This window comes from Sparus aurata, chromosome 6 (assembly GCF_900880675.1).
Source record: "Sparus aurata chromosome 6, fSpaAur1.1, whole genome shotgun sequence".
Lineage (NCBI taxonomy): Eukaryota > Metazoa > Chordata > Actinopteri > Spariformes > Sparidae > Sparus > Sparus aurata.
Window position 1 is genome coordinate 36,296,053 of NC_044192.1, and position 25,942 is coordinate 36,321,994.

A 25,942-nucleotide genomic window follows, 5' to 3' on the forward strand; every position below is an offset into this window, starting at 1 on the left:
TCTGGCTCCATACAGTTGCTGACAGACAAGCAGACTGAAGCATGTGCAGTTTTTAAATGCTGGGCACCTCCTTTTGGACATAATAAGGACTTTTATCCTGATTTTGATAGATTAAATAAAACACACATTTAACTAATCTTTACAGAGTGCTCTTTCTTTTTTGAGTCCATTTTAGTTTTTTTTAAGGATTTAAAAGAAAGAGCTCTGAGCTGAATATTCTATAATAAATAGGCCTACTGACCTGATCATCTAGGGAGAAGTTGCAGGTTTTCCTGTTAACTTCAATTCCCAGCACTTACCAGCATTTAGTTACACAGCTTGCTGATTGCCTTGGGATATACAGAGCAGTCCAAAAATTACAACTGTCACATATTTCTGTTGTGTTGGCTCTGTGGACAGGATATTGGAATTGAAATCAGTGATTTACAGGCTTCACTATTGTCCCACCACGGCCTCCGTTGCAGTACTCCGGGATGTAAGTGGCTGTGGTCAGCCATATTGTCTCTGATACAGCAGAAATCACTCATTGGCATAGACAAACCGGCCACGGAGGGAGGCGAGGACCGTTCGCTTGACGAAACTCAGCTCAATAGGAAGCATTTCGGCCGACGAATTGATCCAGGGGGTAAATATCCACCCTGTTTCACTGCGGTTGATAAAGCAGACGTGCATTCTCCGTGGAAAGTAGCGAGTCCTAACGATAGCCGTGCTAAGGTTAGCAAGCTAGCAACTTGGGCCCGCCTGGAGCCGATAAATTACTAGCACCTTCTGCACAAACCATTCCAGTTGGATGAACTAGTTGGCTTGCTAACTAGTAATCAGTTACTGCTTTCATCAGAAAATAAAGCTAGGGGTTTGTTTAACCAATGCCGGAAACAAATTTGTTGTCACCCTACCCGTCTTCATTTGTAATGCTAATGTAGGAATAGCGTTAAGATGACGGATGTCGCATAATTTTGAGTGGATTGCAGTAACGTTATTGCTCCAACGTAAACTTAAACGCTCTCTCTTGCACCCACCATTGATGCTAGATGCGGAGCTGCTGTGCATGTTTGAACAAATTGAATTTAGTGCTGAGTGAGCTATACAACCGAGTGAAGGTATTGATTCGGTCAATCCGTAGATGGCCCTCCTTCATCTTGCATGATGTTGTTGTTTTTTATAAGCAACCAGATATCAGTTATTAACGTTAAAGTAAACTGTTGAATAAAATTCGCCCTTGCGTTTCTCATCGGAAGTGATAGACATCGAGGCTATGGCGAAAGTAGTTGATATTATAATTGTATTAATGTGTGGCTAGAAAGCTAGCTAATGTTATATCCAACGTAAGCGGGCATTAAATGATGTCGGGATCAAGATGATACCTTAATTACGTTGGCTAGCCGAAGACTTGAACTAACATTACCGGTCAGATGAAAGGTTGGTTAGGATGGTGGGTCGTCAGCTCTCAGTTAAGACCCGCAGTTGAGCAATATAAATAAGTAGGTGTAAATAAGCAGATAAAGAGACGTTTGCTACGATGTGAGTCGGCTGTTACCGGTACATGCCAACTTTACTTAATTGACTGACTGATGGTCAAACAATGCGCACGCTGCCATATATATATTGTTTAGTTAAAGTTAAAGCTACGAACGCTAACGTTAGTTCACCTTTGACTTTACTAATTTCTCGCAATTTGACGCAGTAAATCACACATTCATTTAAAATGACAAAATAATAGATCTATTAGTTTGAAAAACAAAACTGAACGTTTTAATCTTCAAGGCAGTTTAGGGTTGTTACAGGACTGTTGTATTAGACTTTATTTTGATCAGCATGGTGTAAACGTTAACTAATAAATTCTGCACCTTAATGTACTACGTCTAAATTGTTGCAGCAATAGCACTCCATTTTTCAGAAATGTGCTTCATGAAACTGGAACTGGAGCTCATTTGAGACAGCCATCTCTGGTAACTGTCTCAGTTACTCAGTACTAATGGAGTGCTAACGAGTGCTTGTGATAAGCATTCTCACAAGTTTTTGACATTGTATCACTAAATGATAACTTTATTGTTTAAAGTTATCAATTTATGAGCTTTGGGCTCAGCACCTTCCTTTCCACAGCAGTCTTGTACAGTACCTGTGAAGACTGCTACAGTGTGCCTGTTCACTGAAAAAACTGAGCAAAAATCTTGCTAATTTGATATTTGTCAGGGTCTGTACCAAACATACATATTATCTTTAATCTGGAGAACAGAATTTGTATGACATGATTTCTCTGCAGCACTTTAGAACTGCATTACAGTGCAGTTTGTCATCTCTCTCTCTCTATATATATATATCTATATCTATATATATATGTATATATGTATATATATGTATGTGTGTGTATGTATATATATATATATATATATATATATGTATATGTGTGTGTGTGTGTGTGTATATATGTGTGTATATATGTATGTATATATGTATATATGTATGTATATATGTATATATGTATGTATATATGTATGTATATATGTATGTATATATGTATATATGTATGTATATATGTATGTATGTATGTATATATGTATGTATATATATATATATATATATATAGTGTGTGGTGTAGTATTAATCTATATATGTATAATATATATTAAATTATATATATATACATATGTTAGATATATAATCTATATATATGTGTATATATATATATTATATAGATAGATATTATTATAATACACACACACATAGATATTTATATATACAACATATATATATATATATATATATCTATATATATATAATCTAATTATATATATATATATATATATATATATATATATATATATAGATATATATATATATATATACTTATTATATCTATACACACCCACAATATATATATCTATATATGTATGTGTATATATATATTTATATATATATATATCTATATATCTATATATATATAATATCTATATATATTATATATATATATATATAATATTATAATATATATATATATATAAACTATATTATATACATGTGTGTGTATACATGTGTACATACAATACTTTCAGTTAATTCTGAATTCAATTTCTCTAATCTTTAAATTATTATTTCCCAAATTCTTTATCAGCTATCCCACCGTGCCCCTGGTGGCCCCTTCCCCCGTCCTCTGGCAAAGCCCCTCCCCCTCCCCCCACCCCACCCCAAACCCCTTGTCCTGTTGGGATCAGCTTCCCTGGTCCCTTATCTTCCCTTCTCTTCCTCCCTCCCTCCTACCTATCCTTCCTGTACTACAACCATCCTATACTGCAGTAGGTTCACACATCGTCTGCCAAGCTGTCTGACATGTCAGGACCTGTGCCAAGTCGGGCCCGAGTGTACACAGAGGTCAACACTCATCGGCCAAGGGAGTACTGGGACTATGAGTCTCACGTGGTTGAATGGGGGTAAATATCATGTTGACCCTACAACATTCACAGCATGATGCTTGACCACTGTTAAACTCATGTTTCTCTTTCCCCCTCCACAGAAACCAGGATGACTTTCAGTTGGTGCGGAAGCTAGGGCGTGGCAAGTACAGTGAGGTCTTTGAGGCAATCAACATCACCAATAATGAGAAGGTGGTGGTGAAGATTCTTAAGGTACATCTAAATGTAAAGAGACAGAAGCCTGGATCAGTTGCAGTGGCTCTGATTGAATCATTTATAATATTATTTTGATCTTATCTGACTAACTGTTCCTTATTCTTTTAGCCTGTGAAGAAAAAGAAGATCAAGCGTGAGATCAAAATTTTGGAAAATCTGCGTGGAGGTCCTAACATAATCTCCCTTATTGATATTGTGAAAGACCCTGTGGTAAGTACAGTATATTGACTTGCAAGAACACTGGTTTCTATGTGTTTTCTTGATGGCATTATTTACATTTGATAAAAACATAAACTATATGTTGTCAAATATTACCGTATCAATAGTGTGGTGAGCCCACCAGCTGTGCAAGCTTATCGATTTCACTTGGGCTTGGAAAGTATGTGTCTGTAAGTACTTGGCCCGTATCTTAGCAGTAACCTTGTATTCCTGTGTTGTGTCAGAACTCTCTCCAAAGAATGGAATAACTGCTTATAAATTACAATGATGCAGGACTGCAATCATAATCATTTAAAATCCATGTTGTTTTTAATTGAGATGTCTTCTTTTACTTTAAAAAAACCCCAACCCTCTCTTCCGTGTCAAAATCCATTTATACGCTGTTGGAGGGTTTCTTCAGTGGTTATTATGACAATAAGAATATGAAGGGGCCAAAGAAAGTACAGTTCCTAGTTAATGGTGCGTTTCACACTGCACTTCATAGAGTCATCCTAACCCTAACCCAAGGCACGGGTCGGGTATTGGTAAACATAATGACCGGCCACCACTGTCAACGTATTTTGTGCCTCTGATTCATGTCTTCATGTCACTGTGCAAGAAGTCCATTCATTTGTCACGACGGAACTTCATTCAAAGCAGAGCTCCACCAAAGAGCCTGCAATCGTCGCGGAAGGTTATCTGATGTGTCAGTGTTTCCCCTATATGCATACGCAAAAAAAATACATATGTATACGCAAAAATTTTGCAGACATGATTTTTGTAGGTTTAATATCGCGGGGGAATGGCGAATTTAAGTTGCACACAGTCTACACTCTAAGATATCTTGAAATTGATTATTATTGTCATTACTGCTATTTGTATAATTTCTACAAGTCACCGTTTAAGTTGAGTGACTGAAATCCTCGTCATCCTATTCAAAGGGTGCAACAGGCAACTCATCGAACCGGGGTGAAGTTAGTTTCAGATTGGATATTCGGTGGATTTTCACTCGGGTCCAGCCGCGACTTTACTGAGGAGGTCAGCTCACCTCCCAGAGCCTCGTGCTGAATCGCTGGAAACTGATTTAGGGACCGTCATTAAATTACTTGGCATAAATATATTAATACAAAATAATTGCAGTTTTTTCAATATCTTCCATGTCATGTGACCCAGTGACTCCAAACCAGCAGTATATTGTATTGGTTAACTGGATGAATGAGACACAGCTCTTTCTAGATTGTACTTTAGTGCTCCCTCTGTTTTATGTGAATATTAATATGCAGAAATTATGATTTTGTTTTTTTTCTCAATAGCTTCCATGTCATTTGGCCCAGTGACTTCTGAAACGGATTGTTTTCATAAAAAGTATAATAATAAAGAAAATAATGGTAAAAAAATTCTCTAATGCTCAAGAGGTTAACATATTTTCAAGCAGCAATGTCAACTTCTACACTATTTTGTCTCATGTCTTAGATTCTGAAAATGATTTTTTTTTTTTTTTTTTATCTCACCAGTAGTCACCATTATTTTTCAAAATGTTCTTTCCTAGTGTTGCTGGTTACCGACTGAGGGCACCACTGCTACAAAAAAAACTAGGGGAAACACTGTTTTAAGAATTTTGGACGTGTGGGGTGAAATATTTATTTCTTAGCTGAAGACAACAACGGGACAAAAAAAATGTATAGAGAGACATAGTGGAGCGGTATATTTTCCTGCTTTTTTGTCCTTTGCCAATCACACCTATCTAGCTAGCATCAAAATCGCTATTTTTAAAACACTAAGAAGGCTCGACACAACATGAAACTTTGCTCATAGTATCACCAGGCAGGGAAGAAAATAAATCAAGCAGAGAAGAAAATAAATCCAATCTTCTAATTCAGTGCATCTGTAACCTAATAGTTCAGGCCCGAGCAGGGAACATGCAAGGTCCCCGTTGTTTTTCAAATTATTATTATTATTATTAGGGCCCGAGCAGGGAACCCGATTAGAAATCATTCACCTGCAGGGAACCCGATTAGAAATCATTCACCTGCAGTCCCTTTGGATTTCTGTGGATTGCAGGAAGTTGTTCTGACTTCACCTTAAAGCGCTTGATACTGGCAGGGGCCACCCACCGCGTTACAAACACACATTGGGAGAAGAGGCTGATATTCACCCCCTGCGTGCACCGTCCCAAACGCAGGCGGTTGCCGCCTCCGTGAACAAAGATTGAGCAACGGGGCTTAAGCCGCGGCGCGTTTGGACGGCGGCACGCCCTGACGCGCCCGCGGACTGCGAGGGCCCGTTCATCACTGCTTGCAGTTTTAATTATTAGGGCCCGAGCAGGTCATCGACCTGTGAGGTCCCTATTGTAATTGGAAGAATTATTAGGGCCCGAGCAGGTAGACCTGCGAGGTCCCTATTGTTATTGGAAGGACAGAAATTTTCTTCTCCAAGTTTGAATGCAGTTTTGGATGCCTGAACATACCCAAAAACTCACCAAATTTGGAATATATGTTACATCTGGCGAAAATTGCGATCCTGCATTGTCATTGGGCGTGGTCGTGACCTGCGGGCTCTGTAGCGCCCCCTAATGTTCATCCCCGCCTCCCACAAGTGCGTAGAAGAACGAAATTCAATACGCAGATTCCTCATGAGCAGACGCACAAAAAAGTCTGGGGGGACCATACTGTCACTCCAACAGGAAGTCAGCTATTTAGATGTGTGGCGGCGTTTTTGTCCAATTCATGCCTACTTTGAAAATTATCTTGTCCTAGAGCTTAAAAACAACAGTCTTCAAATTAACTCAGTAATTTTCTTCATGCCTTGAAGAACAAAAGTTATTGAAATCATTCAGCTGCGCCAAACTTTAGTGGGCGGTGCGGTGGAAACCATTTTTTCCTCACGCCATCAAGCATCGAGGCTTTATAACTTAAACATACAATTTCCTATCCACACCAAACTGCTTGTAACTGTAGAGGCTGTCTCCCCGAACAAATTTCAGCATCAATACTTAGTCTGGCATTTTGCTTTTGGCCGCCATGTTGAAATATTGCCAATCTTCGTACTTAAATTATCTCCTCCTACAGATGTAACACCACCGACTTCAAAGTCACTCAGTAGCATCCTCTGACCTTGAAGATGAAAAGTTATTAAAATCTTTATCCTACGTCATACCTGCTGGCCACAGTGGAGCGGGCAATTCGAATCCTTCGCCGTGAAGCATCGTGTCCTCATAATTTCTTCATACAATGTCTTATCTCGGTCAAATCTCTCAGGAATGCAGAGGGAGTTGCCCTGATGAGATCTGTGTAGTTATGGGGCGTGGCCGTGACGCATGGGCTCTGTAGCGCCCCCTATTGTGATGCCCCGCCTCCTACTTGTAACACAGAAGGACGAAAATTGGTACGCATATTCATCATGACCAGACGCAAGGAAAACCCATTTGGATGCATACTCTCAGTCCAAAAGGAAGTCAGTTATTTTGAAATTTGGCCGCATTTTTGACAAATTCATGCCTAATTTGAAAATTATCTTGTCCTAGAGCTTAAACACCACAATCTTCAAATTAACTCAGTAATTTTCTTAATGCCTTGAAGAACAAAAGTTATTAAAATCGTTCAGCTGTGCCAAGGTTTAGTGGGCGGTGCGGTGGAAACCATTTTGTCCTCACGCCGTCAAGCATCGAGGCTTCATAACTTCAACATACAATTTCCTATCCACACCAAACTGCTTGTAACTGTAGAGGCTGTCTCCCCGAACGAATATCAGCATCAATACTTAGTCTGCCATTTTGCTTTTGGCCGCCATGTTGAATTATGCCAATCTTTGTACGTAAATTATCTCCTCCTACAGATGTAACACCACCGACTTCAAAGTCACTCAGTAGCATCCTCTGACCTTGAAAATGAAAAGTTATTAAAATCTTTATCCTAAGTCATACCTGCTGGCAGTTGTGGAGCCTGCCATAACAATCCTTCGTCATGAAGCATCAAGTGCTGATATCTCCTTCATACTATTTCCTAGCTCGGCAAAATCTAGAGGGAATCTAGAGGGAGTGGCCCTGAAAAGATCTGTGCATCAATACTGTGTCATATCCATAGCGCCACCCACTGGAAACATGAAGCAAGTTTTATTTCAGGCAATTTGGGCGTCCTACATGCATGTACATGAATGAAATGTGGCACGCATGTGTGTCATGACAAGACGCACAAATGACTCATTTACACCCACACTCTCAGTCAAACAGGAAGTGGTCAGTTTTGCTTAGAAGCACATGAATTGATGGTGTAGGTGATGCAAGTCGCCACTAGATGGCACTGTTGTCTTTCAAGGCACATGTATCATATTCATCAGATTTTATTGAAACTTTAAAAGGTGGCAGCATGCACTTCTTGGGATAAAAACTAGTAAACAAAGCAGAACTTAGATCAAAAGCTTGACACTGATAGACAGCCATAAATACATTTTTTGAAAGAAGGCAAATTAAGCATTATTCTACACATATTTATGTGCAGTGATGACAAACATAGTCAGATGTACATGGCATTTGCAGGTAGTTTTGTCTGAATTGCACGTTACAACAGGGCATAGTTGAAGGGTAATGGGTTGAGCCACATAATGGATAAGTCAGTGGTAGTAAGCCACAGCACACAATTTTCAAATAAGCCAATTTGCTAAGAATGCCATTTGCGTGTTGTGTCTGCCCTGTCAAGGTGGCACACAACAAGATGTGTGTAGTTGTGATTCTGCCCAACTCTTCCGCGATGAACGAAGTGGATTCCACTGCGATATGAAACAACTGAGTGGGTTCTTTGGTTAAACACCGCTACTGCAGGACGCTCGTCAAACCTGGTCACTTGACCGCTGTCCCTTTTCAAAAGGAAGAATCACCTCTGGCTGCACTCCACTACCTATCTTAATCTGTGGCATTCCACTTCCATCCTCCCCTATGATGCGCTGCCTTCCTGCCTTCACGGTGACAACAGAAGGCAGTGTCTTATCTGCGCCGGTAGTCGAGTGGTTGGCGTGCATGCCACATATACAGTGGACCCGGGTTCGAATTTAGGGCGGAGGAAGTTTACTGCAAACCACAACCCCCCCCCCCCTCTCTGTCCCACTTCCAATCTATTCCCTGCCAAAACACAGGTGTCCATGCCTGAATTCCAGACAAAGGCAAAGAGAAGGCTGTAACCCTTCACACAACGTAACGGTGCAGAATCGATTGTCAAAACGTACCTGATTACTAAATGTTTTAGAAATCATTCACCTGCAGTCCCTTTGGATTTCTGTGGATTGCAGGAAGTTGTTCTGACTTCACCTTAAAGCGCTTGATACTGGCAGGGGCAACCCACCGCGTTACAAACACACGTTGGGAGAAGAGGCTGATATTCACCCCCCGCTTGCACCATCCCAAACGCAGGCGGTTGCCGCCTCCTTGAACAACGATCGAGCAACAGGGCTTAAGCCGCGGCGCGTTTGGACGGCGGCACGCCCCGACGTGCGCGCGGACTGCGAGGGCCCGTTCATCACTGCTTGCAGTTTTAATTCTTCGTTATTATTTTTCCTGTACCGCTTTAACGGCAATTTTGGAGGCCTGGACATACCCAAAAACTCACCAAATTTGGAATATACGTCACATCTAGTGAAAAATTTGATAATTTAATGCCGTTGGGCGAGGTCGTGACCTGCGGGCCCTGTAGCGCCCCCTAATGTTTATCCCTTCGTCCTGCAAGTGCCTAGAAGAACGAAATGTGGTACGCAGATTCCTCAGGACCAGACGCACAAAAAGCCTATTTGGACCCCTAGTATCAGTCCAACAGGAAGTCAGCCATTTAGATGTGTGGCGGCATTTTTGTCCAATTCATGCCTACTTTGAAAATGATCTTGTCCTAGAGCTTAAACGCCACATTCTTCAAATTAACTCAGTAATTTTCTTCATGCCTTGGAGAACAAAAGTTATTAAAATCTTTCAGCTGCGACATACTTTAGTGGGCGGGGCGATGGAAACCATTTTTTCCCCTCACGGTCAAGCATCGAGGCTTTATAACTTCAACATACAATTTCCTATCTACACCAAACTGCTCGTAACTGTAGAGGCTGTCTCCCCGAACAAATCTCAGCGTCAATAATTAGTCTGCCATTTTGCTTTTGGACGCCATGTTGAATTATGCCAATCTTCGTACTTAAATTATCTCCTCCTACAGATGTAACACCACAGACTTCAAAGTCACTCAGTAGCATCCTCTGACCTTGAAGATGAAAAGTTATTGAAATCTTTATCCTACGTCATTCCTGCTGACAGTTGCGGAGCCCGCCATAACAATCCTTCGTCATGAAGCATCAAGTCCTGATAACTCCTTCATACTATTTCCTATCTAGGCCAAATCTAGAGGGAATCGAGAGGGAGTCCCCATGAATAGATCTGTGCATCAATACTCTGTCATATCCATAGCCCTACCCACTGGAAACATAAATTAGTTTTAATCTCATTCCATTAGGGCTCCTACAAGCTGTGAGTGACACAAGTCGCCACTAGATGGCAGTGTTGTCTTTCTGATAAGTGAGTGGTAGTGAGCCACAGCACACAATTTTCAAATAAGCCAATTTGCTAAGAATGCCATTTGCGTGTTGTGTCTGCCCTGTCAATGTGGCACACAACAAGATGTGTGTAGTTGTGATTCTGCCCAACTCTTCCGCGATGAACGAAGTGGATTCCACTGTGATATGAAACAACTGAGTGAGTTCTTTGGTTAAACACCGCTACTGCAGGACGCTGGTCAAACCTGGTCACTTGACCGCTGTCCCTTTCCAAAAGGAAGAATCACATCTGGCTGCACTCCACTACCTAAATCTACCACCTATCTAAATCTGTGGCATTCCCCTTCCATCCTCCCCTATGATGCGCTGCCTTCCTGCCTTCACGGTGACAACAGAAGGCAGTGTCTTATCTGCGCCGGTGGTCGAGTGGTTGGAGTACATGCCACATATGCAGTGGACCCGGGTTCGAATTTAGGGCGGAGGAAGTTTACTGCAAGCCACAACCCCCCCCCCCCCTCTCTGTCCCACTTCCAATCTGTTCCCTGCAAAAACACAGGTGTCCATGCCTGAATTCCAGACAAAGGCAAAGAGAAGGCCGTAACACTTCACACAACGTAACGGTGCAGAATCGATTGTCAAAACGTACCCGATCATTAAATGTTTCAGAAAACATTCACCTGTAGTCCATTTAGATTTCTGTGGATTGCACGAAGTTGTTCTGACTTCACATGAAAGCGCTTAATACTGGCAGGGGCAACCCACCGCGTTACAAATACACGTTGGGAGAAGAGGCTGATATTCACCCCCTGCGTGCACCGTCCCAAACGCAGGCGGTTGCCGCCTCCGTGAACAACGACCGAGCAATGGGCCTTAAGTTGCCGCGCGTTTGGACGGCAGCACGCCCCGACGCGCGCGCGGACTGCGAGGGCCCATTCATCACTGCTTGCAGTTTTAATTAGGGCCCGAGCAGGGAACCTGCGAGGTCCCTATTGTAATCGTAATGATTATTATTCTAATTTTTTTTTTTCCTTGTACCAAAATGATCGCATTTTTCACTGCCTGAACATACCCCAAAACTCACCAAACTTGGAATACAAGTCAAACCTGGCGAAAAATTTTATAATCTATTGTCGTCCTGAATTTCCACCACTAGGTGGCGCTGTTATTAAGGAAAGCACATTTTGGCTAATAATTCCCATATACTTTGTCGCACATTCAAAAACCTTACATCCACGCGTTCAGTGGATTGTGCTGAATCTCGTGGTATAGGCCCCATTTCTGCCCACCGTTTTTTTTCGCTACGTCGCAAAATGTCGAAAACCTACTTTTTCGAACTCCTCCCAGGCGATTTCACCGATTTGCACAAAACTTGGCACACAGCATCTGTGGACCCTTCTGACAAAAGTTATTAAAAGAATTTTGATAGGCCACACAATACTCAAGTTATTAGATAACAACTTACTGCAGATTTGGTTACAAACAGGAAGTGTTGCATATCTCAACATTGGTGTGGTCTAATGACATGAAACTCAGGATACTACTTCCCCATGAGCCCCTGAGGCCCTGTGCAAAACTTTAGGCGATGACCACAAGGTGGCGCTCTTTAAATTGATAAATTTTTTATCTCCACAACGGTTCATCGGAATAAGACGAAACTTGGTACATTTATTGTCAGTGCCCTCCTGAGGACATCTGACGATGGGTTTACCGATCCGCCACTAGGTGGCGCTCTGGCGTCACTTTAATTGTATAATTGGCCCTGTGCCCACACCATAACACTTATGGAAATGAAATTCATAGAGGTGCTATAGAATGGCCCCTGTGACTCACTCACCGAAAATGACCACCAGGTGGCGCTATTTTCAATGCAAAAGCGTTTTTGGCTCATAACTCCCACTTAATATGTTGCATATTATTAAACGTCATCCCTATCTGTTCCCTCCATTCAGCTGAATTGTTTGGTGTAGGCCACGCCCACTTTCGTGCTAACTTTCCGTTTGCAAAATCGCGACAAATGAAAAACCTACTTTTTCGAACTCCTCCTAGGCAATTTGAGTGATTTGCACCAAACTTTGCGTGAAGCATCTGTGGACCCTCCTGACAAAAAGTTATCAAAAAAATTTTGATAGTCCTTAAAATGCCTGAAATATAAAATGACAAATTCCTGCATATTGTGTTGAAAACAGTCAATCTTGCATATCTTTATGAAATACTGTCCGATTATCACATAAATGTTCATGATTGTGTGGTATCGCCTAATGATGCACTGTGTAAAATGTGGTGCAAATCGGCCCATAGATGGCGCTCTGGTCGCAGTCTAATCATTTTGAATGGAAAGTAAATGGGGAAATCTTCAAATCCTCCTCAAAACTCATCGACTTTCAACCTCTCATTGTCCCTCATGCTTTAAGCTAGAGACACCATTCCAACTTTTAAAGAGTCATAAGACTTTGAACTGTTGGGCATGTATTCAATTTTTAAAAATCTTTTACGGTTTTCAAATCATCACAGTTTTAGTTTTAAGGATTTTTAGGCCATTTTCTCATTTTATAATGGGTGTGTATTGCGTGAGCTACAGTGTGTGACATCATCGCAAGAATGGAGAGCAGCTGGAAGAACTGGAGAAAAGATTCTCTTCAGCTTGATTTAGATCCCAAACCTTATACTCAACATAGACAATGTATACAAAAAAATGGAGGAAATCTTGGTTTTCAGCTGATGGTCTCATTTAAGATGTACGGCTTACAGTTTTGGATGTGGAAGCCCTGGAGCGACAACAACCGAAGCAGCTGCCCTATAAGCCGCAATGTTCATTTTGAGCCTAAATTTCTGAAGGAGAGCAGACGGTACCTGATTTGTCTCTCGCATTTCTGCCCTCATTTCTCACTTTCCAGGAATAAAAACGACATGACCGAGATCAAATCAAATTGTATCAGATTTTCTGTTGATGTAACTTGTAAACTGTGAATTGTTGCTCTTTTCTGTACACGCAACATCTATTGCATGTCTGTCCGTCCTGGAAGAGGGATCCCTCCTCTGTGGCTCTTCCTGAGGTTTCTTCCATTGTTTCTTTTTACCCTGTTAAAAGGTTTTTTTTCCATCAACATGTGAAGTTTTTCTTCACTCGAATCAATGGTCTAAGGACAGAGGATGTTGTTCACTGTACAGATTGTAAAGCCCACTGAGGCAATGTGACTGTGATTTTGGGCTATACAAATAAAATTGATTTGACCTGACTGAGTTCAGCCATGTCTCCTCTCACTCAACATATAAATATTTTGGTCATTACATCAGTTTTTTCAAAATTCGCAGGGGTTTGGGAGGCGTTTTCCCATTCATTCCTGTGGGGACCTCTTCATCTTTGTCTCTGTTACTTCTCCAGCGTGTGTATCTGAAGAATGCGTGTGTAGTGCGTGACGTACAGTGTGTGACATCATCTTTAGAGTGGGGAGCAGCTGGAAAATCTGGAGAAAGAATTCTCTTCAGCTGGATTTGGACCCCGCATCTTTCATTTTACATAGACGATGCAGCCATTTTAAGCTCTTTCTGCTTTAAACTTTCCACCTTTTCAGTCTTTTTTCACCTTTTTAAGCTCTTTCATCCATCTTACTCTACAGCTTTTTAGCCTTTTCAGATATTCATCTTTCTGCCTTTTCAACTCCTTCAATCATTCCGCTTCATGTTCAGCTATGAAAATGTTAAACTTTTTAAACTCTTTCAGCCCTATCCAACTTTTCTGTATATCTGTGCAGTGAACACTGTTTTAGCACAAAGGTGACATCATCCAGTGTTTTGAAACCATTAGGGGAGTTTGTGCCTTCCACTGTGCGAGAAGCTGGAAGGTTTGTTCAGCTTCTTCCTGAACCTATTTCATTGCATCATGCCTCGTGTGCACATTTTCTTCAGCCAGTCCAGAGGCGGACCATCGACTCAGTCTTTGTCTTCGGAATCATGCAGCAGGTCACACAGTTTTTCTGACTTCATCATACATTATTTCATACCGGCAATAGCAGTCCAAAGAATTATAAAGCAACGACTTCCTCAGCGGAAGGTGTTGCTTGAGCATGCCCCGACGGCAGCATGCATCGGCAGCAGCACGCCCCGACGTGCGTGGACTGCGAGGGCCCGTTCAACGCTGCTTGTAGCTTTAATTATTATTATTATTATTATTATTATTATTATTATTATTATTATTATTATTATTATTAGGGCCCGAGCAGGAAACCTGCAAGGTCCCTATTGTTTTTGTATTGATTATTTTTTTCTTTGTCCCAAATGATCGCATTTTTCACTGCTGAACATACCCCAAAACTCACCCAACTTGGAGTATAGGTAATGCCAGCAGAAAAATTATATAATCAATTGTTGTTGTGAATTTCCACTTCTAGGTGGCTCTATAATCAAGGAAAGTTCATTTTGGTTTATAGCTCCCATATACTTTGCCACACATTCAAAAACCTGATATCCACGCGTTCAGTGAATTATGCGGAATCTTGTGAGATAGGCCATGTCCATTTCCACGTACTGTTTTTTTTCCCCGCAAATTCATGAAATGTGGCAAACCTACTTTTTAGAATTCCTCCCAGGCAATTTCACTGATTTGCACGTAACTTGGCACACAAAATCTGTGGACCCTCCTTACAAAAGTTATGGACTTTTGATATATAATACTGAAGTTATTACTACTTCCCCATAGGGCTGGGCGATATATCGATATAAAACATATATTGATATATTTTTAAATGTGATATGGAATTAGACCCTATCGCATATATCGATAACTCTCTATAAAAGCAAGGAATTTCTGTGTGTGTGTGTGTGTGTGTGTGTGTATTCCTCAAATATCTCTGCGGATCAGGATCAGACTGACCTGAGAGTTTCAACATGGCTACTGCGTGGTTCAAGGGTGTGCAATTTCGCATTTGTTTGGACTGCAATGATACCGTTAATTAATTATTTCATAAATGCTTTACAAATTCCACGAGCATTGTCCACCGGAGCCACTACAGTCACGTGCGCACCAGAGCAAATCACTGCACAGCGTGACCACGCGCGCACCAGAGCCAATCACTGCAGAGCCCACCGCAACCCCCCACCTTAAGAAACAAGCAGATTTAAATGTAAATAGTTACGTGTAACTTTGTAAATTTTTAAGGTGTATGCACATATTTAGCAAACAACAATTTATATTTGCATTATAAGTAATAAAAAATGGTTTGTTAAACATATTCAGTGTTTCCTCTAGGATTTTTTTCAACTGCGGGGGCAGGCTCTCCGGGGAGCCATGGCGGCGTAAACAAATGACACTTGACTGCAGATTTTACTTTTATGCCCAGCATAATCCCCTTTTTTATTGAATGTCTGGCATGGAAAATGGCTTTTTAAAGGCTGAATGTAAAAATAAAAAATAATGACAAAAAATACAACAATAATATAATTTTAAAAAAATTAAAATGCTCCTTCACTCGACTCTCCCCCTGCTGAACCCTGCTCTCCTTCACTTTGTTCCACTGCTCCTCCCTGTCTAATGTTACTTGTCTTATACGGTTACATAAAGGATTAACGTTAGATAATTTACACTCACATCACATCTGATCACAAGTGTGAACACAATTTTTTTACCTAACCATCATCCTTTGAGTCAGTAAAAGGCTAATGATACCTGACTAGCGTCATCTTCATCAGGGGTCTTTCTCTTCTTTGAGAAATATTTGAACAAGCTCATCTGAAAATGCAGTCAGCAGTTACATCATGGCGTGCATATATTCACTTAATGCTATCAATTAGTGTACTCACGTTAGCGACACTGAGTTGAGTTGGCACCGGGCCCAATTAATTAAGCTACCGATATGTTATGTAACCTTAGCTGGCCATCAATATTTTGCGAATGCTAATAGCTAATTAGTTGTGAGTCGTTGCCCTATTTTCAAGATGACACGACCTGGTGCCTGCGTGCTTGGCCGCGCTCTTGCGAGTAATTAACGTCGATTGCACCACTTCTTGGGGGTGTACTCCAAAGAGTAGATACTGAGCAAGGTAGTTATCTAGTTTACCTCAGCACTCGCGACACCTGACCCAGTGCAGGACTCTGCTGTGAAGGTAGAGATATGATGCGGCGGTGGTGTATTTGCAACAATTAAAAAAAATAAATAATAATAATTAATTTGAATGAGCAGCGGCTAGGATTTTCATTCATTCATTTAAGAGTGGCGGGCCGCCACTCCTAAATGAATGTAGAGGAAACAATGATATTTGTGGTTTTCACAGTAAAAAAATCTAGCTTTTTCTACTCAGATTTTAAGTTTTTTTTTGTGATTTTAGGTCCATTGTGTTAATACAGTATGTCAAAATAAAAAAGTAACTGTACAGTCACATGTGAGGTTGTGCTAAAAAATAATGACACCAAGTAAATAGTTTTTAAGGGGAAATATAATGGCAAAATCAAGAATAGTCAAAAACGGCCAATTATACTCTGGAATATCGGATTTCACAACAAACCTAAATATCCCTGACATCCCACCTTCAAACACAGCCTCATTTGGCCATCCATGAAAAAGCTGTTTAACCTCCCACTTTTCTATAGGAATACATTTTTCTTACGGGCACTGCACTTGTAGTTCAAATTTGTGCTGTGATCCTTGCTCCAGGGAAGCTGCTGACCCGGAGCTCTCTGCACTGCTCCCCGCGCCCCTCCTCTTTCATGCACAGAGAGGGGAGGGGCTGGAACAGACACTCCGGCACTCTTCAACAAACTATTGTTGCCCTGCACTTTGGCCTTGATGCCCCTTGAAAAAAAAGCGAGCTCAGCCGGTTTTGACATGGTACGTAACTGACTTAAGTGTTAGGATTTAGTCCGGTAAAGTTGGAAATATATTCACAGATTCGAACTTCCCGGATCAATAACTCATAAGTGAAACCTTGTTAAAACGCAAACGACAGCTCTTTCCTACCATACTACGATAGACAACGAACCGTTTTTTTATCAAAACGAGCGGCTGGACATTAACTCTGGTTCTATGTTCAGTTGTCTGTGAGACGAGGGCGCAGGGACCGTCTACAAAGTGCAACACCGAAAAGAGATACTACAAAAAAATGTCAATAACTTCACTATTATTCAAAGTGTAGTGTCAGAATCATTCCACACATAAGTGGTCTCCTGCTGGTTATCGTACATTTTTTTTATTTGGAAAAAAATGTGCTTTGCCATAATTTTGGGGAATTTCTATCAGGAGAAATGTTCAGTTACACTAATATTCAGTGTAGTGTCACAAAACTCACCTCACCCTAACCCTACTTAAAAAAAAAACTGTTTTCCAATGTAACATTAACTTGATATTGGTATTTAAAAAATGTTTTAATATATAATCCGTGTCTTATTATAAATTAGGATGTTATGGTATCAGTCTGAAAGGTAAATCAACAAATTTTACTTAGTGGTCTTTGTGCCCTGTCATGTGGCCTTGGTACCCCTGGAAGTGAAGGCCAAATGGCCTTGCCCTAAAATGACGAAATTCCCACCAACATGTCATATTTGGCTTTGACTTTGACTGAACATTTGCTATATCGGGAAATATATCGTTTATCGATATTCAGCCTAAATATATCGGGATATGACTATTGGTCCATATCGCCCAGCCCTACTTCCCCATTAGCCCCTGAGGCTCTGAGCAAAATTTTAGACGAAGACCACAAGGTGGCGCTCTTTAACTTGAAGTATTTTATATCTTCACATCGGTTCGTAGGATTAACACAAAACTTAGTACAATTATTGTCAGTGCCCTCCTGAGGACAGCTGACAGAGGATTTACCAATCCACCTCTATATGGAGCCCTGGTGGCAGTCTAATTTAATATTTGGCACTGTGCCCACACCATAACACTTATGGAAATGAAATTCATAGGGGTGCTATAGAATGGCCCCTGTAACTCACACCAAAAATGGCCAGCAGGTGGCGCTATTTTCAATGCAAAAGCGTTCTTGGCCCATAACTCCCACATATGTCGCACATTGTTACACCTTATATGAGGGATGGGCAACTTTAGTGATAGAGAGGGCCACAAAAATTTTATCCTCACTACTAGAGGGCCAGATTGTAATCACGCACTTCCACCAGTAGGATACTGTAACCCCATCATTCAATTAGCCAATTTAACACAGAGACAAAACATTCACATTCCTGAGTGATATACAATTATTTCATTGCAATGGCATCTCAAAAATCATCATTCAATAAGAATAACACAGGCACAAAGTGCAACAATAATAACAAAAACAATATTCATGTTTGATGTGCATTTCTACTTCCGGCCCTCCCATTCTGTGACATGTTTCATATTTATTGCGTGATATTTGTGCCACATTCTTGAAAAAGAAGAGAATTAAAGAGAATTTTTCCCCAGGCAATACATCATTTAATGAATAATGCATAAATGCATGTTTGCTTTTATGCATTTTAAGGTGCAACTAGAAAAATTGCATTTCCTGCGAAAATACAGTGTGAATGCTGAAGGCTGAAGCGAAATATGCTGAACATACTGCCGAAAAATGCATAAAACTATAGGTTGAATGGTCGGGAATTTGCAGAAAAAGCAGAATTTTCCAATAGCTGGTAAGGCAGAAAGGCTTAAAAGCAATAGGTTTAATGGGCTAACAAAGTTCAACATTTTGATAGCTGAACAGTTTCTCTAGCTGAATACGAAGTTGAATTTTTAAAGGAGTTGAAAAGGCAGAAAGATGAATATCTAAAAAGGCTAAAAAGCTGTAGAGTAAGAGGGCTGAAGGAGCTTAAAAAGGTGAATAAAGGCAGAAAAAGGCTAAAAAGCTTTAGAGAAAGAGGGATGAAAGAGCTTAAAGGGGTGAAAAAAGGTTGAAAAGGAGAAAAGTTAAAGGCAGAAAAAGCTTAAAATGGCTGCACACAAGGTGGAGCAGGAGCAGAGCCAAAGATTAAAATGTCCCCATTAGAATGATTAGGAAAATGCCTCCCAAACCCCTGCGATTTTTGGTTATCACCAAAATATTTATATATTATAAAGTTGTAATGGTGTCTGTAGCTCAAAAGAAGGATGAATATTTAAAAAAGCTGAAAAAGGCAGAAAAGCTTAGGAGGGCTAAAAGAGTTCGTAAGTTTAACATTTTCATAGCTGAACATGAAGCGGAATGTTTGAAGGAGTTGAAAAGGCACAAAGATGAATATTTTGAAAAGCTGACAGGGCAGAGAAGCTTGAGGGGACTGAAAGAGTTGAAAAAATTTAACATTTTAATTGCTGAACATGAAGTTGAATGTTTGAAGGAGCTGAAAATACAGAAAAACGGATGTCTGAAAGGCTAAAAAGCTGTAGAAGAAGAGGGCGGTAAGAGCTTAAAAAGGTGAGAAAAAAAACTGAAAAGGAAATTGACTTGCGGACCGCATTGAGAGAGGACAAGGGCCGCATGCATCACTGAGTTCAGCTGAATCATGTGGTGTAGGCCACACCCATTTCCGCGGTAACTTTCCATTTGCAAAATCGCGACAAATGGAAAAACTTCCTTTTGAAACTCCTCCTAGGCGTTTTGACCGATTTGAACCAAACTTTGCATGAAGCATCTGTGGACCCTCCTGACAAAGTGATGGATATTTGGTTAAATTATTTTTGTGGTAGAAGTATCGGTATTGGTACTGTGTATTGGCAAGTACACAAATGAAAATACCTGTACTTGGTTTTAAAAAAATGGTATCGTACCACCCTAGTAATATCAACAATAATTCATTGTAGGTTCAAAAAATTCTCAAACATTTGTTTTTGTAGCTTCTCAAATGTGTGGTTTTGCTTTGTAATCTGAATATCTTTGGGAATTGAACATTAAAAAAAAAAAACGTTTTCGCCATGGACCAGGAACCGCTGTAGCTAGAGTTGTGACTCTTCACTGGCCTCTTGATTCGATTTGATTACAATTCAGCTGTCAATACCAATCAACCCTTGCAGCAATCAACAATCCTCACCTCTAGTTTTAGTCCTTCAGTTGCCTGCTTCTACCATTGTAATTGAAGCTTCTTGAAAGACCCCTGTTTCAGTGAAAGCCATTTGCTAGGTATTTCAGCTAGCACTAAAACAAATAGTAGATTAACCAGTTGACATAAGATAAATGGATGTGTATGCTGACAATTGACAATCACAGCATTCTTAAATTACAAAAAACATAATTTCTGCTTTTCTCTGTTTACTTACAACTTACAATTGAGATAGAAAATATGAAATAGCTGAATGGCTGTGTTCCACCTCATGATGTCCAAAAGAACTGGGAATTAGTGTAATTTGAGTTGCCACCTGTTTACTGTCCCTGTGCTGGCTCGGTTTCCTTGCTTTCTCATGTTCAGGAAATTAATGGACAGTTGTAGACTTGACCCTGGTGTTGCTCACAGTGTGGCTGTCTGGTTAGTTGGCACAGAATTTGTGTTGCCCTAGCTAATTACAGCTCGTCGTCACTGTCTGTCAAATAGTTGAATAAACTGTGCAATGTGGTAGGTGTTGTTCTTTAAGGCTGCAATATATTAAATACACAACCTTAATGTTATGGCTTTTTTTCTCAGTCCCGGACACCTGCCTTGGTCTTTGAACATGTTAACAACACAGACTTTAAGGTAGGAACTGAACCATTTCTTTACTGTGTTTATGTAACCCTCTTTTCTTGGCATGCTCGTTGTTTTCCTGTACACGTGTGTGTGTGTATGTGATGGAGGAATATTAAAGTCCAGTGCAATGTCTTTAGTACCAGAAAGTCCTCACTGGCACATTCCCACAGGTGAATGTGAGTGATGTGTTACTGTTCCATGAATGTGTGCTGTCTGTTTACTGAAAGACCCAAACATAAGAAGCCTAATGACTTTGTTGTCATACAGCAACTGTACCAGACCCTGACAGATTATGACATCCGGTTCTACATGTACGAGATCCTCAAGGTGAGCCCTGCCTGGTTCAGCCACAACTCTGCTCATGATCTGTAAAATCTAGAGTGAACCACTAAGTCCTCAAACATGACTTTGTCTTTCAGAGATATCCTTGTTTTCCGTCAGCAAGTTTTGGGGCACTCATACAGTACCAAGCCTCTGTTTAGGTCATCAGATAATGTGTGTGTTGTAAAGCAGGCAGCATCATCTTTCTATATGGTGTTGCTTTTCTGGAATTACTGGGAAGAAAAAAAAGTGGAACCATTGGATAACAAAGCCTGTTTCTTCTTGTCTGTAGGCTCTGGACTACTGCCACAGCATGGGAATCATGCATAGAGATGTGAAGCCACATAATGTGATGATTGATCATGAACACCACAAGGTGAGTTAACTTAAAGTTATATAGTTAACTAGAAAAGACAAGTTCTGAAGAACTTGCGGTTGTGAATGCACCCTGTTGACCAGCTGAAGCCAAATGCGGTTTGCTGGCTGTGATGAATTGAATAATGTCCAGAATATATAAAAACGGTGAAATACTGTAGGATTTGTTGAAAAACTAAAGCCAAACTGAATTGGTGCCTTTAAATTCATTTGAAGTCTCGTCTGAAGGGAATGAAGCTTTGTAATAATTGGGTGAGAATGAAGCATGAAAAATGTATGGAGTTTGAAGAGATGTTACAGTGAGAAAGAGTCAAAGACTCTGAATTGGACAGAGAAATGTCTCTCTCTCTCTCACTCACTCACTCACTCACTCACTCACTCTCACACACACACACAACTGTTTCTGGTTGCTAACTGCTTTATTTTCTTATGTTGTAGTTGCGCCTTATTGACTGGGGTCTGGCTGAGTTCTATCACCCTGGACAAGAGTACAATGTCAGAGTCGCCTCCCGCTACTTTAAAGGCCCGGAGCTCCTGGTGGACTATCAGGTACACTTGTGGTCTTGTATGTTTCAGGTAGATTTGGCATGTTTAAAGTATCTGATGGGTGTAAGTGGAGATCTCTCTGGGATGGCCTTTGAATTCTTTTATGATTATCCATTCCTATGTTTCAGGGTGTCTGCAGGGTTGTAAAAGGTAGTAAATGAAATTGGCAAAAATTGTCATCTGATGAGGTATTACATTTTTTGAACCACTGAGTTTTTTTTCCAGTTGTGGTAAGTGCAGGCCTATCTCCTAAAAATCACATGAATTTATTTATATAAATTATATGTGCGAGTAGGACCTGGGAGACATCGATGATGTGACGTCAGACAGTGTGCTATGTGTAGTAAACAATTCGATGTTCTGCACTAGTGCGATGGCTTCATTTCCAGCAAACCTTCACCACTCTCCCGCAAGCCACTGCCAGCAGTAGGCCTACCAGCACCATGAGTAGACCTACGACAGACGTAGGACAGCAAACTATGTAATGCCCCACTTCAGTGTTGCAAGCTAAGGTTCTGTGGTGCCTCTCTCTCTCTGTCTCTCAATTTTTTCAATTCAGTAGACTTTATCGGCAAGACATTTTACATGTGTTGCCAAAGCACAATCACAACAATAAGTAACAATAAATAACAGTATATAAAATTAAATAAAAAACAATGCGAGTGTCAGTTTACTACAACAAAAAAGACAACAAAAGCAAATCTACTGATAATAGAATGAAATAAAGAGATGTTGAAATAAAATGAAGAGATGTTAATAGTAAGGTGTTGTGGAAATTCTCCTTTGTGAGGTAGAGAGTTGCAAAGTCTCTGAAGAACTTCAGACTTCAGCTCATGAATCAGATCTCTTTTTAACCCTCTGGGGTCTGGGGTATAATTGGCCGTTTTTGACTATTTATTAATTTTACCATTATATTTCACCTTAAAAACTATTTACCCTGCCTTGTTTGGTGTCATTATTTTCACCAAAACCTCACATGTGTGACTGGACAGTTATTTTTTCATTTTGACATACTGTACAGTGTTTCCCCTAGAATTTTTTTCAGGCCCGGTGGTACCCACCGAAAAAACCCTAAACAGACGAGACGCGAAATACAGCAATAACAAACATTTACATTAAAAATCATTGTAGGCCTATATTGCTGAAGGATATCACTTAAATGAAATCATTAGGCTTAATCTAACCTTTAATCAAAGTTGCATGGGCCTGAAAGGCTGCAGCGTGGTGATCTGAACCCATATGAGCATCAAGCACATCTTTTCTGTACATTGCAGAAGGGATCTCAATGAAAACCCTCTGGGATGGTCCTCTTTTAACGGGCTGCTTATGCTGACGGCATAAGCGACAAAACATCCCTACACATAATTGAGATTCTATCAGTTATAGATATTTTTTTTAACAAACACATACGTTTTTTATTCATTTTATTATAACAGAGTTACATACTTTTGACAGTGCCTGGGAAAACTAGCCTATTGTCTGTGTTATTTTCATCGGTGTTCTGTGTTTAGCTGTATTTTTATTTGCTGGGTCAACGTTACCAGTCCGTCCGGGCCCGCGGTCACCCTTCGGACAGGGGTCGGCAGTCGGACCGGCGTCACCCGTCGGACAAGGGTCGGCAGTCGGACCGGTGTCAGGGGCAGTAACGGTCCTCGAGCAGCCCCCCCTCTCCACTGCAATCTGTCCCCCTTTCTTCCGTCTCACCTGCACCTGTCATTTTTTCTGGAGTTGCCTCTGTTACTCTCCCTTCATCTATTTTCCTTGGCTCCGGAGTCTGGCAGAAGAATTTCTTTATATTAAGTTGTCTGTCACCCGCGATATTTTTTCTTTTCTTCTGCGGCGCCATAGTTGGTTAGCTAACAAACCTTAAACATCCCAGAATATATGCCCGCGCTCTCAGCAGCGGTACTCGCATCGTTACTAGGCAACGAAGCAGGTTGACTCGATTGCTCTGCACAGAGGCGCTCCTAATGTAAATGATTATTGATTTATGAATGAATTGATAGGTGGCTTATTTTTGGTGTATTGATTTTTTTTTTTGACCTGGCGGCAGGTCTCCTTGGCCTGGCAGCCCGCCAGGCCTGTACAATGGTAGGGAAAACACTTCTGTATTAACACAATGGACCTAAAGTCACAAAAAAAACATAAAATCTGAGTAGGAAAAGGTTAGTTTTTTTACTGTGAAAACCACAAATATGCTCAACGAACCATTTTTATTACTTATAATACAAATATAAATTGTTTGCTAAATTTGTGCATAAGTTTTTGAAATTTACAAAGTTATATGTAACTATTTACATTTAAATGCAGGCAATGCCTCAGGCTCAGGTCTGCCTGAGCTCCTCCAGCTCAATGAAAAGCTGCACTGCCTGCTCTACATTCATCAGTCTCCTCATTGTTTTGACTCATTAAACAAAAAAACGACTCCACTATCATGGTTCTCCCTAGAAATTTTTAGTGTTGCGGCGCACAGGGACACGGACGGACGGACAGACAGTCATCAACTCCGTCAGCCGGGGGACGGACAGACGCTCATCGCCGTCAGCGGGGAGCTCCTAGCCGTCAACCGGGGGACGCACGCACACTCGTCACTGTCACGCGCGGAGTATAGCGGCGCTGACCTAGCGGTATAGCGCTGCTATTCCACCGTCTGGGGAGAACCCTGCTGAGGTGGGAGGCAAAAATGCTTGGGCGCCGCGCCTAAGCCGTATAATGGCAGGGAAAACCCTGACTATGCACTAAACACACTACACTTAACACTACATAACACACTAACTATGCACTCCAAACACGCTAAATGTCACAAATCTCCCAACTCTAAAAACTTGCGATCTCTGTTGCTGCCTCTATGACCAGCACTGCTGCTTTTACTTTTTCGCCCCGTCCCTTCCAAATCTCCCCACCCCCCGCCCTTAGCAACCAAATCAAATTTTGTGATTGGCTGGTGTGGTGCCTTTTTCCACCAATAGGAAAGTGTTTTTTTGCTTGCACTTCCTGCTTGAGGACACGTTCGTGAGGAAAGCCCGATCTCTTCCTGCACCAAACGTGACGGCAACGTTGGCGAAAAAGTGTGGCGTACATACTACATCGTAAATCCGGTTTTACTTGGCCTATCAACACGATTTAAAAACTGGCATATAGTTTGAAGGTTGCTCTAACATATAGAGACAGAACAGAGACTCACAGGGTTAATAAACACGCCGCGTCGAGGGAAGGCAAGAGCTTTCTCTCCCGAACTCTAAATTGTTAAGTACAGAACAGAGAGGTGGTTACCTACATTTACAACAGTCATAAAACATTTTCTTTACATAAACAATGACTCTTTGATGCTTGGGTGTATCCTGTCTTTCCCAGGACAGTGACTGTTTGATGTAACAGATGGGACAGCAAATGTCATCATATCTGCACTTCTGTATCTTCTCATTTGGGGAATGTGCCCCCCCCCCCCCCCCCCCCCCGTGGCTCTATTGACACCTCAAGCAAAATGACGTTCTCCAACTCCTCCTGTCCTTACAGCAAATTTGATCACTATCAGGAAGACTGTAATTTCTTACAAAGGATGTAATTAAACATTTCTGTTTTTTAAACTTTTTAAATCTTTTCAGATTTTCATTTGTCATTTTGTCTTCATTGAAATAGAATGATAGTGAAAGAAAGAGTGTAGCGCTGGAGAAGTGATGTGTAGTCTTGGGTTATGATTAAAAAACAAATAATTGTGTTTTTCAGTGTTTTTATTGAGGCAAAAAAG

General features: G+C 40.8%; 1 protein-coding gene across 2 annotated transcripts in view; it reads left to right on the forward strand.

Annotated features, from left to right (window-relative positions):
• Nucleotides 1–466: 466 nt before the first annotated feature.
• The window catches only part of LOC115583517 (casein kinase II subunit alpha), a 41,536-nt gene continuing 16,060 nt past the window's right edge, over nucleotides 467–25,942 (forward strand). For both annotated transcript variants that reach the window (XM_030420461.1, XM_030420462.1), the window contains exons 1-8: nucleotides 467–625; nucleotides 3,113–3,428; nucleotides 3,512–3,623; nucleotides 3,735–3,836; nucleotides 20,911–20,961; nucleotides 21,220–21,279; nucleotides 21,566–21,649; nucleotides 22,087–22,197. In XM_030420461.1, coding sequence (XP_030276321.1) covers nucleotides 3,328–3,428; nucleotides 3,512–3,623; nucleotides 3,735–3,836; nucleotides 20,911–20,961; nucleotides 21,220–21,279; nucleotides 21,566–21,649; nucleotides 22,087–22,197 — 621 coding nt within the window. In that variant the 5' untranslated portion in view covers nucleotides 467–625; nucleotides 3,113–3,327. The remainder of the gene's footprint in view (nucleotides 626–3,112; nucleotides 3,429–3,511; nucleotides 3,624–3,734; nucleotides 3,837–20,910; nucleotides 20,962–21,219; nucleotides 21,280–21,565; nucleotides 21,650–22,086; nucleotides 22,198–25,942) is intronic.